At 33.8% G+C, this 19,708-nt stretch overlaps 3 protein-coding genes across 4 annotated transcripts in view; 1 reads left to right on the top strand and 2 right to left on the bottom strand.

The window, feature by feature from the left end:
• form3 (formin 3) overlaps positions 1-12,279 on the bottom strand; it is a 57,186-nt gene extending 44,907 nt beyond the window's left edge. For both annotated transcript variants that reach the window (XM_036364208.2, XM_036364206.2), the window contains exon 1: positions 11,109-12,279. The gene's annotated coding sequence lies outside the window, so the exon portion shown is untranslated. The remainder of the gene's footprint in view (positions 1-11,108) is intronic.
• Positions 12,280-15,576: 3,297 nt separating this feature from the next.
• On the top strand, positions 15,577-17,329 carry OXA1L (OXA1L mitochondrial inner membrane protein). Its single transcript, XM_014243510.3, has 4 exons — positions 15,577-15,757; positions 15,866-16,819; positions 16,884-17,001; positions 17,068-17,329. The coding sequence occupies exons 1-4, from the start codon at positions 15,689-15,691 to the stop codon at positions 17,241-17,243; spliced, it is 1,317 nt and encodes a 438-aa protein (XP_014098985.3). The 5' UTR covers positions 15,577-15,688; the 3' UTR covers positions 17,244-17,329.
• Positions 17,256-17,960, bottom strand: galla-2 (MIP18 family protein galla-2). Its single transcript, XM_014243511.3, has 2 exons — positions 17,753-17,960; positions 17,256-17,685 (listed from the first exon to the last, which is right to left on the bottom strand). Exons 1-2 carry the CDS (start codon positions 17,871-17,873, stop codon positions 17,336-17,338), a joined length of 471 nt encoding a protein of 156 aa, XP_014098986.1. The 5' UTR covers positions 17,874-17,960; the 3' UTR covers positions 17,256-17,335.
• Between the last annotated feature and the right edge of the window lie 1,748 nt (positions 17,961-19,708).

Here is a 19,708-nt window from a genome sequence, read left to right on the forward strand (position 1 = left end):
ATGTAAAAAGAAGTTAAATTGAATTGTTGTTTCCGGTATTTATGTGGATATGCATTTGCGCATGCAATCTTGGATTTGGTGATGAGCTTATATGGACATGCATACATACAATGATGTATATGTTTGTTTTAAATATATTAAATAATATGTACATATGTATAAGTATTCTACACATGTAATTGTTTATATTCATAAACGCATATACGTATTTATATATGTATATAAATTAATGTGCTTAATGTTCTTGCAACAACAATACATATATATATACATATGCATGTATGTATGTAAATTGTCTAATCTTAATGGTGCTTGCATATTTAAGTGCCGAAAATCCCCGATTACTAATTATGCGCCAACAATAACAACATTCACACTTTCCAAACTTGCTCAAAGTGTAGGCCTAATTGTAATAAGCACTTAAAGCGACGTCAAATCATCGAATAGTTGCTTTGCGAGTTTGCGCAGAAATTATTTAACAAAATTCAACGAAAACAAAATACTAAAAAAAAATAAATAAAATAAAGAAATGTTATTTCTTGAAACATTAAATTAATTAGTTCAGTTTTGAGTATTTAATAATTCTTAAAGTTACTGCGATAAATTTGCATCAGTTTAAGGTTGTACCAGAAATAAATGTTGAGAAGTCATAAACCTCCCGCATAACAAAAACATAAAATATGCAAATCCAAAAATATAATATATGTATATATTGTACATATATCTAAAACAATTCCCAGTAGTGAAAGCGTGACTAATTTGTTTCTAAAAGTAGTATGAGGTAGACCTGCCCAGAATTTCCTCAAAAAACGATTGTAAGCATTGTTCCTCAAAAGGTTATATCTACTTGTGAATTTCAAAAAATTGTATGTTTGCTTATACATACATAGGTATATAAAATCCATAGATATGTATTGTACATATATATTTGAAAATATTCTCCGAAAATTTGAAGTTGATCCGGCAAATAGTTTCTCTGAAGTAGTTGAGGAAACTTTCTCCGAAACGGCTAGACCGTTCCACCTGAAATTTTCAAATGATATATATGACAAGTAATGATCGAAAGTTTAAGTTTTTTTTATACTAATTCCGATTTTCTAAGCAACTGTGCAGTATTTCACATAAAACGACTTTTTGGGAAGCGGCTATTTTGTAGAAAATTTTGACTGGTCCTTCAAACATTACCTGTATTTATCTATAGTAATAATAATTTTTTTGGGGGTATTTTTGAAGGTCCATCTGGAGATCGGCTACGCGATTAAAGAATATCAAAATTTTTCTAATTTTTAATTGCCGAATATTTATTAAAACGCGATTTTTCTGCCTTGCAAGTGAATATAAAACCTTTAATCAGAAAAATAAATGAAATCTCGATGAATCTTTATAACTTATGATAGACTAAAGGAACTCTACAATTTCTGAATCTAGATCATCTAGATAATCCCCAGCCTCAAGTAGTCAGTATGCTTTTGGTCCACCACTTGTTTATAGCCTTTTTTGTTGGGAAATTTGCACCGCATTCATATTATATCCCTACTGGGATATATTTGAAGTAGGTATGTATGTGTGCATATATGTACATATATTTAAGGTAATTAAATTTTCTCGCTCATTTTGTTCAAGTTTAAAGTTTGGGACAATAAAACTATAGACCCCAAACAAATGGGTAATAAAATAAAGAAGCTAACAATGCAAATCGTTTTATTCAAGTTTGACGAACATGTCGAAAAACCAAAAATTAAATGCCAAAAACAAAACAAACAATTGTACATTTTGCAAACCGAAGACTACCCGTGGCTAAAGCGATAAAGCGCGAAGGTTGTAATTTGGTGTTGTTGTTGCTTCTTTTTTGTTTAGCAAATAAAATACTAAAGTTAAGTTAAATATTACAAACCATTCGCGCCCTTGTGGTTACACGCACTCATTTTATTTTAAAACACAACTGCACATAGTTAAACCACAAAATTAAGCATTTCACAGGTGTAATTGCTTGAAAATCAGCGCCCTGAGCAAAAAACGTATGTGTGTTATTAATGCAACTATTAAGCGTGCTATTGATTAAGCGGTTGAACAACACATTACCATTAACAAAGTGAGATTGGGTACTTGAAAGATTCACTACCTAGAATTAATAATAATAAGTGGCATTTAATGGTGTATATACACACATACACACATTTAATCGCTCATTATCCCGTTTAATATTTGGATCTGTAGGCTCGGCTTTTAAATCTTCTCTTAATTTTTTTTGTGTTATTAATTTGTTTATATGTTTCTATTCTCACTTTGACTCCGTAAATACTACACCCTGCGGAATGCAGTAACAACATAATAATAACAACAAGTAAGCACTGAATTGCCTAAAAATCTGCTGACAAATTGACAGCTATAATTCACAGCAATATATTATATATGTATGTATATAAGCAGTACAATCTAACTCGTATATACGAATGTACACCTGATGGCAGCAAAGGTCTAATGCAAAGTGCCGGAAAGTTAATATAAATTGTTTATGACGTCTTAGTTTATTTGTTGTTTTTTTCTAAGCCCAATTTGTAATTATTTATTTTGAGTGATTTGTTTGTTTCAACTTTTGGCAATTTGTTTATTTGGCTTTTACACGGGCTTTGACTTTAAGCGAGTGAGACCTATTATTTTTTGTCGGTAATGGATAATCTCATTTGGCGTTTAAACTGACATTAATTGTAGGAGGGGCGGCATGGGGTAGGAAATCAAAAGCGTTCGAAGTTCAGTTAAACTTGTAATGGGCGTAAACAAAAGGTGTTTAAAAACTTTTTGAAAATACACACAAATTTATAACGCTTAAATAAGTATCTGTCTTCAAAAGTGTCAAAAGTTTGCTAATTCTTTTTTTTTAAAGCTTTTTAGTGTTGTTCAGATTTGCGGTAGTTGTAAGTACTTGGGTATCTTTGCTCAGAAATGGATAAACGTAAAATATTTCATTAAAATTGAGAGTTCATACTTTTGAAATAACATACTAAAATTTAAAATCAATATCTCAAATAGTTTTTGTGGCAAATGATCTGATCACTATACAATTTTTCTGAACGTTCTGTATATAGTTCTACATACAATGACCTGCCAGGTTTTAAATTTCATAATGATAATGAATTTTGGCAATCCAAAAAAGATAAAATTTTTGGGTAAAACGCAGTGGTGGATTATTTTTTGTTAGCGATGACGGTAATCGCGTGTATTTATGAACACATTTTTGCTAAAAAAATTATACTGTGCATTATTTAAATATGCATAAATATAACTTTAAAATTTGAAAAATTTATTAACGAATTATTTTTAATTCCCAAAACCTCCAAAAATTTTAGACTGTCACACTAGACTAACGAGTAAGAAATTTCGGTATTTTTTGAGTAAATTATAGCTCTCACGTTGTTGTTCGAAAAAATCCAATTAGGGAGTTTTAATTTTTTCTCATTATTCCGTTTTCAAAATTTTTCTTTTTAACATAGTTGAAAAATTCTCAAAAAAGATGTATATAAAATATACCCTTGTAAATAAAATAAATGTCATTTTGAAATTTAATATAAGTATATAATTATCAATGGATAAAAAAGATGACATTCCTTCATATAACTATTTACATAATAATATAATTTTTATTTTAGCTTCAGCATACGTCCACATACAAGTAGTCTTCATTAGTTAAGTAAATTCATTATTTTGAAAGTAAACTGAACAAGCCAACCATTAATGTGATTCCATTGAATTAGGTATAACTTAGAAACTGGTTACAAAAATAATGCCGCGGGCAAAACTAACACCTGTAGAGATCCTCCTTAAAAGCTCCATAGAACCGGAAATGCCGCAAATGACGAGCAGCTACAACAGTTGATAAGCAAACCGTTTAGAATTTAACGGGCTGCACAAATAGTTACAAGAACACACACACATAGATTCGACAAATGAACACATTTAATAGGAAATAATTACCTTAACATATATGTTTGTATGCGTGTGTGTGAGTAGAAATAAATTTGCCCATCAATGATTTTATTTTAATTACAACGCATTTACACACATACACATGCATAAGTACATACATATGTACATATATGCCAACATAACTTAGCCGTGTAGCGCACTACGTGTTAACAACGTCAATGTGTTTACAACGTCAACAACAAAAAGCTGTGAGCTGCGAGCGTTAGCAAAATGTGTTCGACTCAAATATGGATCTGTTGCGCAAGGTGTCGCGCGGTCAGGCGCGCCGAAGGGGTTGTAAGTAACAAAGCAGAAATGCTTCCTATGAGCGGCTGAATGGAAGTTGCCACCAGCTGAGCGGGTTGTGGAAGCTGGACCGGAGCAGGTTGCCAAAAATGGCAAGGCTTTCTACATGAACGCAAGTGCACGTTACATACTCGTACATGTCGTATTCGGTATATATTTTACAACAAAACCACAAAAGTACAAGTGTAACAAAAATGGCTTAGGAACATACTCACATACGAGCACAAACGAAAAACAACAACGCATACAGCCGAGTGGCTGCTGGAAACGTGCGCCTCAAAGTCAATAAATGACACGCAAAAGTGTACACTGATGATTGATTTCGGACTATTGTGGCTCTGATGGCAGTGACCGAGTGGTTCGAATTGTTGTTATAAATTTTATTGATTTTCGGTTGGTTCTCAGCACCTACAGACGATAATTCCCTCGACTCATCTGTGTGGGAACTCAATTCTGTTCGGTACGATGTGGTGTTGCCTTTGTCGTAACAAACAATTATTTTCTAATTAAAAATATTGAAGCTGTATAAATTTATAAAATTTTGTACTAGAGCTGAGGGGTTTTGGCTATAAAAAAACTTCAAGTAATAGACATAATTGATTTAGATACGCAACAATCAATGGATTTATTGAAAGAACACTTCGGTAAGCAGCCGTTAGACTTTTTTCTGTGGGGATATGTAAAGTCTAAAGTCTATGCGGACAATCCGCTTCAATTCAGGCCTTGGAGCAAAACACAAGGCGCTTCATTCGCCAGTTACTAGTTGAAATGCTCGAACGAGTCTTTCAATTTTTTTTCAAAAAATTTATGCGAAATAATGTTAGTTAGTTAGTAGGGAACCTCAAAATAGATCACCCTTTATATTGTAAAAGTTTGTTTTTGGAATAATTACCTTTTGCAAAAATCAATGCTTAAGAAGTTTTCATTAATATATATAACTACAAAGTAAAAACTCATAAATATGTACATATATGTATATGTATAGATGTAGTTCGATATTGAGAACACTTCACTATGAAAAAATAAAAAAACTCTTTCCCGTAAAAACGGACATACATACACATGTAAAGATACGAGGTAGTGTTCACAATGCGTCAATATTAATTTAGTAAGAATGGTAAGTGTAACGCGCTCCCGAATGCAAAATCAAAATTTAAATTAACTGATTTATGGTGATTTGATGAGCGCTCAGACTCTGGGTTCAACGTAGATGGCTAGTAAACACAAGCATATGAATATATGTATGCGTGTGTGTGTGCAATTTGTAAACGTGTACTTGTATATCTTCAAGTAGATATATGTACGTAAGTACGTAAGCGCTATTAATTTTATTATTATTTTATTGAGCTGCTAGTTTCATTATTTGCGAGTTTCTACATTTTGATTGTTGTAGGTTTCATACACCATTTTTTCCTGTTTGCAATATTTGTTTGTCTGTCTGTTGGCACTTTAGAGCGATGGTTAAGAAGCCGTGTCGGTGGCGCATTTTGTGTGGGTTTTGTCAGCAGCAGCAACAACAACAAGCGTGCAATCAGCAATCACATTAACACCCACTGTGGTTCAGCATGTATACTGTATGTGTGTGTGAATTATTTTTTAATTCTTATTTTCAATATAAATTTTTTTTTTTACTCAATTCATTGCCACTTTTGTGTTCCTCTGTCTTACGAGGCTTGATTGCTTTGCGTTGCGGTTCGGACAATTTAAGCATTTCAACACGTAGATAAGCGAGCGCAGCTCAGTAGGCATTTATTTTATTCTCAAAATCGTTCTACAATTCCTACATGCAAATGGAACAAAATACACTTAAAAAAAAAAATAGTGCAATAAGAATTTAGTTATCTTTTCTGCATTGCCAATTGTATGCACGGTGTTCTCATAATCGATTTCTTAATAATTTACACAAGAATGTAACGGTTTCTGCTTTCAAAAACTTACTAATTTGCATTCGAATTTGTTTCTTCAAGTGCATTCACTGTAAAGGTTGTTATTGTTCTGTTATGATTGCTGCAATGCGCCGCTTCTTCGTTCGCCGCCGCTGCAATTATTGTTATGGAATATTGGCACAAATATACCATACATACACACAGGCATATATGTTTATATTCATGTGTGTGAATACGTTCATATTGCACTTAACTCTGCCTCGACTCGTATAATAGCGTAATTTATTTGCCGTATTTATTGTTGTACAACAAATAAAGTTTTGAATGAATTGTTCAGGCGCTGATTTGCATACTAACTAATTGTCTGTTTATGAACAAAGTGCTATGCTGTACTAGATGGCACGATCACTCATTTATTACTCTGTGTATGGTATGTGCATATTTCAAAACGCCAACCTCACAGTATAATAGTATATTTATATGTATAATTATCGAAGTATTTAAGGTGCAAGTTTAAATTTAGACGCAAGTTTGATTGAATACCCCTGAAAGGGACAATATTGAAATATAAATAAAAATGGATTTTAAGGCACGGTAGTAAGTAGTAGTTTAGTTGTGGCATTCCACTGAGTTTTAGTTTATTTTTCTTTAAATCTGAAATATAAGTACTTCTGCTATTAGGTTACGTTTATTTTGAACTTGAAATATTTATATTGTACTTAAATAAGCATCTGCGCAATTTCCGAAAAGACATCTTTTGAAAATAAGAAACCACTCTTTCTTACACATATCGCAATCAAGCATCGTGAAATAGGAAATTTTTACCTATTTACGACTGTAAACAAGGCTCAAACTTTGGATTTTCAAAATAATGTAAATATTCATGACTTCCATTTTAATGTTTTTGAAGTGTTCTAATAATTCACCTTTTTATATTTTACTTGTTTTCCGGCATTTTCATAACATCTTCAACTGAAGACGAAAGCTTATAGAGCTATATTCAAATATGTTGATTGCAACCATGCTTGCAAATAATGCATTAAAATTTTTTTATTATATTGTAATCTCAAATACTTAAAAAAAAAGTGTAATCCCCAAACTACCGGACTGAAAAATAAAATTAAAAATTTTAATCTCAAGCATTTAATTAAGAACTAAGAAAATAATTAACATTGTTTTGCGTTCATTCAAATCAAAAAATAATATTTATTTTAAGTTTTAAATTTTTAATCTCAAACATTTTGAAATGAAAAACGAAAATTTACTTTTTAATGCAAAATTTAATGATCAAAAAATTTGCAACCCTGATTGCAACATAATTATTTGATGTCTGTTCAGCTCCTTCGAAACTGTCTATGCGTCATCTCATCAATAAATAATTAACTTTTTTCGAAAAGTTCCGAAAAATTCTGGTTAAATAATTTAAATTTAGAAATAAACAAGTAAGGGAGGTCTAAGTTCGGATGTAAGCGAACATTTTATACTCTCGCAAGGTAAAGTAATATTCTGGATTTCGATTCTGAGCGATCAAAATCCATCCTTTGTATGGAATATTTTTTATTTGTGAAGGGTATATACCGAAGAAAGCTTTTATTCTTGTTTCTTGTTTTCTTTGAAATTTTTCTCCTTTGAAGGAATTTTTAGGCACTTCAAAAATTTATATTTGTAAAATAAATATTTCAAAAACACATTTACACACATTTTGAAATTGATTTCTTATATATATATCTTTTATATCGAAAAAAATTAAAAAAAATGGGAAGAAGTTTGTAATTTGAGTTTTACTTTATAGAGAGCACTGATTTTTTTATCGCACATGCGCTGACTTTCGTGAAGGACTGTATGATTTGTATGTTTTATTGACGTTTGATGGCAACATTGATGCGAAATCATTTGCCTCGACAATACACACACACTTACGTAGATCAATGATAGTGAAACAAAGAAATTTAGTATTAATTTCGCAACACTTTCAACGACACAAATACACACATATGAGTATACATATACTTAGGCACTTAGACACACACTGATGGATGATCTGCCTTTTGCAGGCGATTTTCGCAAAACATGTATTTCCTTTTTAAAATCGGCAAATTGACAAAAGCAGAAAGTTTTGCTGACAAACAAACACGACATCTACAAGCAACAACAACCATAGCTTAAAGTGAAACACAACAAAAACACTACTAACAGCTCCACCATATTTGGCAAGTGGCTTTGAGGGCTGTGTGTGTGTGCATGTGTTTCTAAGTAGCAGAACCAAAAACAACAATGCGATTACAATGTGGAAACGGTCCGTTGAGTGTTGGCCAACAAAGAAGGCAAAGCGCATGTTTTTCTTGTTGTTGTCGCTGTCACATTATATATGGCTCGAATTAGACAGTTTTGGCAGCTTTTAACTGTTTCTGGGCCTACATGCGATCGATTGATTCGATAAAGACTGCCTGTCGCAGCCATTTGAGGAGTAAAAGAAACGTCGCTGCTGCCGTCACTTAGCGTTTTCAAACATTTTCAAATTTCAAATTCGAAATTCAAATGAATGTGCCAAAAATCTGAGTTTGCCCGGTGTAATAAGGCGTTGCGTGGATTATGCGCACGAGCGTATGTTTGTATAGATGTGCATATACTAAAGCCAACAACTGACATTAATTACGCGAAGGTGGGCCAAAGAAGAATAGAGAGATCAAAGAAGTTCTTATTAATTTCTGACAAAACCGATTGCAGTTGTTGTTGCTTATAGAAGCGTGGTAGCGTATCCTTCAGCAGGTACCCGCTGCTCATTAATACGTACAGTTGTATGTGTGTATTTTTTGCCATTTTTTTTTAGCTTTGCACAATTATGTATGTTTGTCGAGCTTACCGCTTATTGTTGGCTTAGAAAAGCATTGCAAGTTGATTTATGCCGGCGGCAAAAGCATCAAAGACACATTCTAAGAATTCCTGTTAACTTTCGTGTTAACTTCTACGATTTTTTTAGCGTCTCGCTGAACAACTTGCGAACATTAGAAATATTTTGGGAGGTTTGTATTTTTATTTGATTTTTTACTCCTTCAATATGCTTTTTCGTTGGTTTTTATCGCTCGGTGGCCGCTAATAATCGTGGCTTTGGTAAATTTATGCGCTTGTTTGCCTTCTTCTGTGTTCGAAAATATTTATTAGATTAAGAGCAAAGCGAATGCATGCTCGAAAACGAGATTTCGGCTGCGGTTGCAATGCATAGCAATACAAATATAGCAAATATAATTTTGGAGGAATATGCATACATATGTATATATTTATATATAAGTATATGCATAAAGGTAGACAATATTTTGAGGTTATCATTCGATTACGCTGCGTTTAAAGCTTTTTAAACGTTCGATACTATAATATTTAAAAATAAAAGTATAATTGTGCCACACAAATAGTGGCGTTGCAAAGAAAATCGTAGCAAAGTCTTATCGTTGGGCTTAATCAAATACATGTCTAGCTCAGGAGTTCCAGTTTTCATTCTTAAGTGACTAGAGTAATAAATATACACACATGCATACATCCCTTTCGCTTGCTCTCTTATCATTTCGATTTCTTGCTGCCTCTGTGCTCATATCTTTAGCGTCAATCTGCTCCTCTTATCTAACTTCTAGGTGATCTCTGTTTAAAATTGCCGCATAAATCAGTTAAACACTTGATTGCCTATTTTTTTGTTTGTTGACTCCATTTGCTTCAAATCAATGAACAATTTCTTCTCTCGTCAAATACCATATTTATTTTATTTTGCTCTCCTCTGTCTTCCTCGGTGCTTCCGAGCATATATCTTTGCTAAAACTTCTTTCGTCCATCGAAAACAGTAAATATTCGCCTAAACACAAGAAGATCTACGTCTTTATTTTCATATTGTACTTACGCGTATATATTCACAGCGCTAATAAAAATGTTTGCCAATCGATTATGAAGTGCATGCGTTGTATCATAAGTGTATAATTGTATTTAAGTAATCAATACACTTAATTTCACAGGCGCACTTGAGTGTTTGATTTTAAGCATTTTATCTGCCGAATGATTTGGCTACTTAATGGATATATATATGTAGTATATACATATGTATCGAGATAATTATATGATTAGAGCTCATATGCCACTTAATGGGCACTCAAATGATTAAGATGTGTGTGTGGTGCGTGTTTTCTGGAGTTTAAACATATTTGGTTTTTTTTTCCCTCATAAGGTAATATTTTATTGTTTGTTAATACTTCTGCATATATATGTATATACACACATATTTGGAATCATCTTAATAGTTTCAGTAGTTTTCGTTTGTTTCTACTTCTCCTTAGGGCTTTGACTCAAGCTGAAGAGAAAGTATCTCAGCTCAAATCTTAACTTTATTGTTCTATTTTCAGCATGAGGTCAGACGGTTGAAAATTATTTATTATAATTAGTAGATGAGCTGTCCAGAAGTGTTGCAGCATATCTTAACGAAATATATATTATTTTCTATTTGCTATATTTTTAAGTTTTGTTGCTGACGGGTTTCTAGTTATTTAAAGGTTATGTGTAACAAAAATATGTAGAAATCGTGTGTATACAACAACACTTTTTACTTTCTATACACTATTTTTATTTATATATTTTTATTGATTTTAAGCAGCGCTAAAATAGAACACACAACAATAAAAATATTTTTTGTTCCGAACAATAAGACTACACGAAGTGTGAACTTGCTTCCGGCACACCCTGTATCACATTTTCATATTTACAAAAGCAATTGCCAGTAGCCTTAGCATAACATTAAGCGGTCCATAAATATTTGTATACCGCCTTTTCTAGATTTTCTCAGCTGATCTGATAACTTAGCACTTGGCAAAATTCAATTAAGCGTGATAACTGAATATCATATCATAGATATCAGCTTCAAATACCATTGTGTGTACTCGCACATATTTATGTAGATATACTTGTGTAAATACGTACCGCGCTAATAAACGGCAGTCCAACCTTCGCTCGCCTTCAAAAATGTGTGAATATGTGCGTATGAGGGCGCACTGCGTCTGTAAGTCAGATGTACGAGTATATGGTAAGCAGGTCGACCAACAGGTGGGCGTTGCGGCTGACTGTTCTTCTGGTGCAGCGACGTCGCGTGGAGCGGAAGTGCAAATGCTGCAAGTTGGCGCACAAACCCGCGTTATTTCGCGTTTCACTATAATATTTTCACTTTGACGCGCACACGCTCGTTTTTTAAGTGTATACAAGTTTGTTTGCTCGTTGTGTTAACTGCACTTGTGACGTTCTAAGCTGCTTACAAATACACGCGAGCGAAATTTTCCTGCAAAGGCGCTGCAATTTGTTAATTACACTTTACTTTAAAGTAAATCGTTTTTCAATGTTTTCTTCACATTTACTTATGAACGCATATGTGTGTTTGTATGTCTTTGTGTGGCTTTTTTTGCATATAAAAAAATTGTCACAGAAATTCTCGTTTTCGCTACCAGTTTTTCAAAGCGCTTTGCTTTTTGTTAAACGTCTTGAATTAGTTGCACAAATATACTATAGGCATTTGTGTGTGTGTATTTGTTTGTAGTTAGGTGTGCACTTTTATGCACATATGCGCGAATGTTTTCAATTCTAACCAGTATTTTCTGTTGATTCGCTCTCCACCTTTCGTTTTTACACTGCCACCCACCTGGTGAGCCGCAACTTTTCGCTGGCAATGTAGGCAGCATTAACAGCTGTTGGTGTTTTTCAAATACGAAAATACAAAAAATGCATTTAAAAATAAAAAAAGTCAGCTTCTTTCAATGTTCTTAAATATAAACTTTGTCAACTCGCTTAATTAACTCTTTGGCTCTGAATTTTCTACTGAACACAATTACATTAAAGTCGTAGATATTTATAACGCAAGTAAGTATGTAGGCATATATGCCTATATGTATGTCTGTTAGTGCACAAATGCATTCGTTTTCAATTTCGTTTATTAATAAAGATTTATGAATGGCACAAACTAGTCGATTATTACTATTATTTGTTTTTGTTCTCTCTATAGAAATCCCAATGGATCAGTGTTGAAGTAAAGTGCGCATGCGCCACCATCCGCCCGACAAGAAAGCAACGTTTTAACCAAAAGACCGCTCGTGAGAAACTAAACGAACTGAATCAAACGCCTGTCCACTGAACGCCACAGAATAGCACGAACACACTTGTTGATCGCGCTAAGCTCGCGGTGCGCTCCGTTTAGGCGACGTTCAAATTGGTGTGGAGCATAACCGCTGACTTGTTGATTTTTTACATGGCGCATGTGTGCGTGTGTGTGTGTGTGCTAAACGGAAATACTACTCTGCTTCAATAGAGCTAACAGCTACTCCACTGCACTTGGCATCTACTATACTCTATATGTGTGAGTGTGTGTGTGTGTGCATTTGCGTTTGGCGCGTGTTTCGTTCCAAAGCCAATTTCGTTATGGCAGAACTAACACTCCAAGTGCTGTTAGTTTTCTCCACAGAATGCTCAGAGAGCATACTCACAACACAACAAAGCAATCAGAATAGTTATTGCGCCTCTTGTAGTGGCAAGAACCAATAACGTTCTCGTACTCTCGATCAACTGTACATATATTATATGTAACTCTGATATTAAGCTCAGAAATTGCACAGCCGTTAACTGTGTACTCAATCATGGGCCAACTGAATGTGAGCAACTTTCATCGATATTTTTCCATTTGGAGCAAAATAATTCGTCGATCGAATTAGTTTAACACTCTCCCGCTATATTTGAATTTAACGATGAAGGTTTTGCTATGGAAAGGTAAAATATAGGGACCACCACTGCGACAGAAAGGCAAACGAAGCCTCAGCAGCTCTCCTACACGTTTTAGACAATTTTAGTGGATCAGAGGGAAATGGGAGTGCTAAGGTCTTTAACATCATATATGGGTTGATTTCGTATCATAAACACATACGATTTTTCGCTGTTTTCGCGAATCCATGCATTTGAATTATGTTGGTTGAGGGATAAATCTTAGCACTTTTTGATGTCACCATTCATCACAGTTTGTAAACCACTTGCTACTCTTCATGCATATACTATATCAGATATGTATTTTGTGTATAGAAAAAGGTGGATACTCGCAGCAGAATGAGGAAATGTTTCGTTATTACGTTCGATTTTACAACAACAACAATTATTTTTGCAGAAGTGACTTAATTCTTGTCCTTTGCTATAGTTCGTTTATTTCTAAATCAGAGTTTGTTTTCGGTTATCTTATAGGCGGATATGAAGAGATCCCTTTAATTAGCTGCACAAATTACAAGAGAAATGCTACTGATTAGCCAATTTCATGAGTAATGTGTTAATAACACTGTCAAGACCGTTCGGGTATTTGTTAAATTTGATTACTATTATTTTTGAGTCTTAATGTAGCCGCGCTTACTCACACTATACATTTGTATAAAATAAATTACGTTCGAATGCTCTGCCATAATTTAATCGTAACAATAAATATATTTTCAGCAATGATGATTCCATAATTGCAATTAAACCAATACTACAATGGCCAGACGGTTGCCAAGGCTCGAGGCAATCTTATTAAACGTACAACACGAATTTAACAGCACGCAGAGGCAATTTGAGAACAAGCAGTTACAACTAAATCATAACTCCAAACACAGAGGAATAAATTCGAGTTTTTTCATTTGTTTGTTGTTGGAGTAAATTTGTTTCTCATATAATTCATTAACTTATTTTTTGTTCAGCCCAACATTTATGAATACACTTTGCTTTAAACGAAATGGAGATCGCAAAGGAAAGTTCATAAAAGCCTTTGGCATGTCTCATGATTGTAAATAGTGACATCAGTTGCAAGTCAATTACTATCTGTATATATTATTGGAATATTGAATATTTGTGCCTATGTATGTACCAGCGCCAATTGAAAAAGATGAAAAATGGTATTTTAATTGAATTTGTTTTAGTAATGAAAATGACAAAATGCTTTCAGATTTAAGAACATACCTACAACCAAGATGTGTGTATGTATATGTGTACATGTGCGCTTAACTGCACTAACTTTTTATTGATACGCATATGTTCTTATGCGCATTTGCAAAAGTTCTGATAAATCTGCCTTTCTTTAAAATAACTCTTACATGAGCCTCCTCTCCTCTCTCCCATTGATGCATAGGGCATACACATGCATATGTGAGAATAACCGCAAATGGTTTATTTATTTTTTTTCTAATTTAGAAATTGCAGAAGTCCACAACCATAAATCTTCGAGCATCACTGATTTGGCGATTTGTTTGATGGAAATCGTAGATATGACCAGTTAGGCGTAGGAAAAGCTTTGCAATCGTCAATTTTGTTTGCATTCATACACGAGTATGTACATATTTATGTTTATATCCATAGCTAACAGCATGCTAATTTATTCTGTACAAGTAACAGTTACCGGTCCACCATTTGAATATGGGTTAAATCGGCACCGGCCCACCTACATATATTACTATTACCATCACTGTCACTTATTCTAGTTGATCGTAACAAAAATTGGAGTACGTACAAATTTGCAGGTCTTATCTAGAATTGAAAGCATTTGCTCGAATAAATCAATTTTGTTACGATAGAGGATTTGTTTGTTGGCGCAAGATAAATTGGAGTGCCCGGTTACACATTTATGAACTTTTTTTGTTGTCAAAGTCTGTTCTAGTTTCTATGAGAGTTTTGTAATATGGTAATCACTTTAGTGTAACGATTTCATTCACTGCATGCCAGCCTAAGTAGTCTGCATAGTACAAAGAAAAGTTAATATATTTATAAGAACAAAGTTAGTAAGAGAACTATATTATGAAACTATTTTCTTTTTAATAAGCTCTACTTCTTATTCTCCAATAAGGCAGGAAATCAGAACTACATTGATTATAGCTTACAGCTGCTGAGCTGTGTCTTTCGTTCGGTCATTGTTTTAACAAAAATTATAAATTTTCAGTGCTAATGGAATAAGAACAACACTTACCATAATCTTAAGTATGTTGAAATATATATATTATATATTGTGTCTAAGAAAAATCGAGGTTAGCCAAAGTCACTCCAAAACAAATCACGTACATTGGTTTCAAGATCACTACTGCGGTAGGTTTTCAAATCAAGTTCAGCTCAAAAATATATACGAGTATGTATGAGGAATTAGTTAGTCTCATATTCCAACAACAAAATTATATATAATAATATTAATTTTTATGTTCAATTAAGAAAGATTAAAGATTGTCAATATCCGAATTGGAAATATTTAATAGCTGTTTAAATTTAAATTATTTTAAACGAAACACAAAATAAATATTACTTTCTGATGACAGGAAGCGGACAAAGCAACTGTTTAGCGCGGAAATGACAATCGGCAAGTTTCAAGAGCGCTTGAACATACTCCTTCATGACAGTAGTTTCGCAGCGCTAACACTTCCCTCTCTCTTTGAACAGCTGATCGGAGCAACGAATTTCAACTAAAACATTTCGTTGTTGTTTTGTATTATAGTTAAATACAATTAATAAAAACATAAATTAATATGTTATCGACAAAAGTGCACTATTTGCGTTATGCAAGAACAGTAAATGTGGTGAATGTTCATAACATGGTTGGTTTAAAGAGCAATGCAAAATGCCGCAATTATATTTTACATAACCTATAAATGTGTTGTGTAAATTTATAGATAGTTAAAATAAAAAAATATTTTCTGATTTAGTTTACTTCGGATTCCGCAACTACAACAATCAATACAACACATGTGAGAAACTATAATGTCACAAGTCGTAATAATACAACAAAACCACAACTTTTATTACCGTCTTCGATAAATGCTCTTACATTGCTACCTGGTGGTATACGGTTTGCAAGTGCCGATGCAGCAGCAACCAACGTAGCAGATGCAGCAAATGCATCTAAAACGGTGGTAGACCTTTCTACCATTCCCGAAGCACCGGCCGTACCCGTAGAAGAAGCGCTTACACAAGTACTCAACGCTGCAGGTGAGCCTACATTTGCATCTATAGGGCTGGGTGGATGGACGCCGGTGGGTATTGTACAAAACTGCATGGAGTATCTGCATGTCGGTTGTGATTTGCCATGGTGGGCAACTATCGCAATAGGAACCGCGGTAGTACGTACAATTATTTTCCCACTTGTGATCATGGCACAAAGAAATGCAGCGAAATTAAACAATTACATGCCACAAATGCAAGTTTTACAAATGAAGATGACTGAGGCCCGACAGAGTGGAAATGCCATCGATTCGGCACGGTACGCGCAGGAAATGATGTTATTTATGAGGGAGAAACAAATTAACCCCTTGAAGAATATGATTGTACCACTTGCACAAGCGCCACTTTTTATTTCGTTCTTCATGGGTCTCCGTGCTATGGCGAATACACCAGTGGAGTCAATGCGTGAAGGAGGTTTATTCTGGTTTACCGATCTGACAGTGGCCGATCCAATTTTCATGTTGCCATTAATTACCAGTGCTACACTCTATTTAACAATCGAAATTGGTACGGATAGTGCACGTTTATCGGCGCAAAATATGCAAGTGATGAAATATATACTTCGAGCATTACCGATAGCAATTTTCCCATTTACAATGAACTTCCCTGCGGCAATTCTTACTTATTGGGCTTGCAGCAATTTTATTTCTTTAGGCCAGGTAGACCATAAAACATATTTCGTAGGTATTTATGACATGATTTACGTAATCTGTTTATTTTAAGGTGGCAATTTTGAGAATACCGGCAGTGCGTGATTATTTCAAAATTGATAGGATGGTAATACATAAACCAGACAATCTACCCATTAAAAAGAAAGGCTTCGTTAAAGGCATGAAAGAATGTAAGTAACGACAAAAATCTATATATGTTTTCAACAGCACCTTATTATTTTGACAATATTTTTTAGCGTGGGAAAATATGAAAATAACCAAAGAAATTGAAGAACGCCAACGATTGGATGAGATTCGTTTTGCAAAAGCAGGCAAGGGTCCATTAGTCAAGACATTCAAATACGATCCAACAAAGTCCCAACCCTCCACCGGAAGTACGAGTACGTCTCCTGTGCAAGCGAAGAAGTCATAAAATAAAGTGGTGTTAGCTGTTAATGTCTAGTTTTATTAACTACACACTTAAAATTGTAAAATATAACAAAAACGAAACGAAAATAAGTCCCTTTAAACTTTAGATGCGATACACTGATTGATAACCTCCGCTAGATGTTTATTTTCCAGAGCCGCTGCAACGCGCTCCTTGTCTGCAAGTTGTTTATTGACTGCGTTCTCAGAAGCATGTGTTCCAGGTGTTATCTCAACATTTACTTTAAAACGGGGCGGCAGCGATCGTAATAATTTCACACGTATGGACAATCCAATTAGTGTAGCCATTGAACAATGCGGAATTGTTGGCGTAAACTTAATATTTACTTCATTCTTGCCATCGTTGACATTGATTAAGTCTTCCTGTACTACGTGCAGCTCTTCCAGAGTGAGAGGATGTTCCGGATCGTTGATATTGCGAATAAGGTCTAATGTTACATTGAAGCAAAATAATGATGAAATTTTCAATCAAATTCAAAGTAAACAAATACATACCAAATATTTCACGTGTATCGAATGGATCTGGCACATCTTCATCTTCCTCATTAGCAGTCACCTCACGTTCTTTACGTTTGCCATAAACGTTTGGGTTTATGTTTTCAATTTCTGTTGGCATTTTTTGGTACAAAACTCAATAAATCCTTTTTCTTACAATAATAAAAATAAATTGTGAATATGACAGCTGTAAAAACAATTAAGAATGACAATTGCCAATGTTTCGTTGCAAATCATTCGGCTATGTTGCCAACTTTTTTGAAAATAATTTCATTGAGGTGTCAAACATTCTTAAACAATTATACTAAAGAAAATATATAGTTAAATATGTTACGTAAACATTTACAATTTTTTTCTCTCAATATAAATAAATTTGTTTAAAATATATATGCCTAAATCAGTCTGCTTAAATAAAGTTGCATGCTTAAATTGTGTGTCGTGCTGATTCCATGCAACTCTGCGACTTTGAGTAAATGAGCGTAGAAAAGAGTGCTTTTTCGCTGAGTGAATTGATTTGATTGGATTTCATTTTCATTTTCAATTTGGTTTTTAGCAACGGACTCACAATTATAGGAGTGCACGTTTGCACAGTTGTTTGCTAGGTTTAAGACGTGTTCTCTACGTTTGAAAAAATGTATATCTACGAAGGATGTACAGAATTGATAAAAAAATATAAAATTCACTAAATTAAAGTGTATATTCTTTGTATAAAACAAAATGGTTGCTTAATATTTGCAAATATGTGCTAAAGTTTATTGTGAAGTGTTTTTAATGGTGCCACCAGTAGAATTTCTCAGATATATAAGTAAAAGAAAGCGAAAGCCAACACAGCATCCTTTTTATTTTTACCCCTTGCTTATGCTTCATCTTTCCTTTTACTCGTTATTCTTTTATGTGCGCGTTATTCGTGAACTGCTCCACCCTCGACGTCCTTGTAAAGAGAGTAGTTCTGTAAATTATCTGGTAATAATGTATAAAAAGTGATACAAAAGAAGCGGGAAGTGTTGTTTGTGTTTAATGGGGGTGTGGAATAAAAAAAAAGTATAAAAATACAACAAAATAAGTGCGGCTAAAATAGCAAACGGCAAAAGGCAGCGCATTCAAAGCCAACTTGTGCAAGCAAGAAATTAAAAGCAAAACTTGCAGAAAAACAAGTCGCGTCATTGAGTCGCCAACGCTGCGCTATTCCAGCTCCGTAATGTGCTTCCGTCTTATGTGTGTGAACATATGTGCATCGTTGCAACTTTAAGGAGCTGTGCATTCGGCCACCGGCGTCACAAAGTCGTTTTTACTTATTACCATCATTATTGGATTTGCAACCTTTTGACACAATTGCCTATTTAACACTTTTAATTGGGAGATAAATACCGTAAAATCATTCAACATTATTGGCAGCAAAATCTTTATATTAAATAACAAGTGCCGAAAAGTGCGTGTGTACCTAAAATGTTTCTTAAACGAATTTTCGAGAAAATTATAATTTAGATTCGCAATATATATACGCTGTTTCCCTCTTGAATTAGCGTTATTTGAAGTCAGTTTAAAGTAGATATTACACTTACAAGTACATACGTTGTTGTTGCAATTGAAAACGAAAACTGCAGTTGATCTTAAAGGTATGTTAATATCTTTCTGTATAGATAACTAGTCTGCCACTCCCTTTATCCTGTTGCTAGGAGAATATAAAAGCTGCGCTTCAGTGTTGGATGTTGTGCTTTAAAGTAAATAATATGTATGTAAATACGTAGTACGGCTGCTTTTTTTATTTAAACAAATTTTGCAGGGCCTATTCCGTACGTTATTAAGTTTAGTATTTAAGAAATATTGAAAAATTAAATTCGGACCATCTTTTTACCTTGCAATTCGAGAATAAGTTTTAATTATACTAAATATTAATGAAAATTTATATAATTTCAAAAGTGGGTCTAATGTTTAAGAAAATCCAATTATATTCAA

This window comes from Bactrocera oleae, chromosome 6 (assembly GCF_042242935.1).
Source record: "Bactrocera oleae isolate idBacOlea1 chromosome 6, idBacOlea1, whole genome shotgun sequence".
Classification (NCBI taxonomy): Eukaryota; Metazoa; Arthropoda; class Insecta; order Diptera; family Tephritidae; genus Bactrocera; species Bactrocera oleae.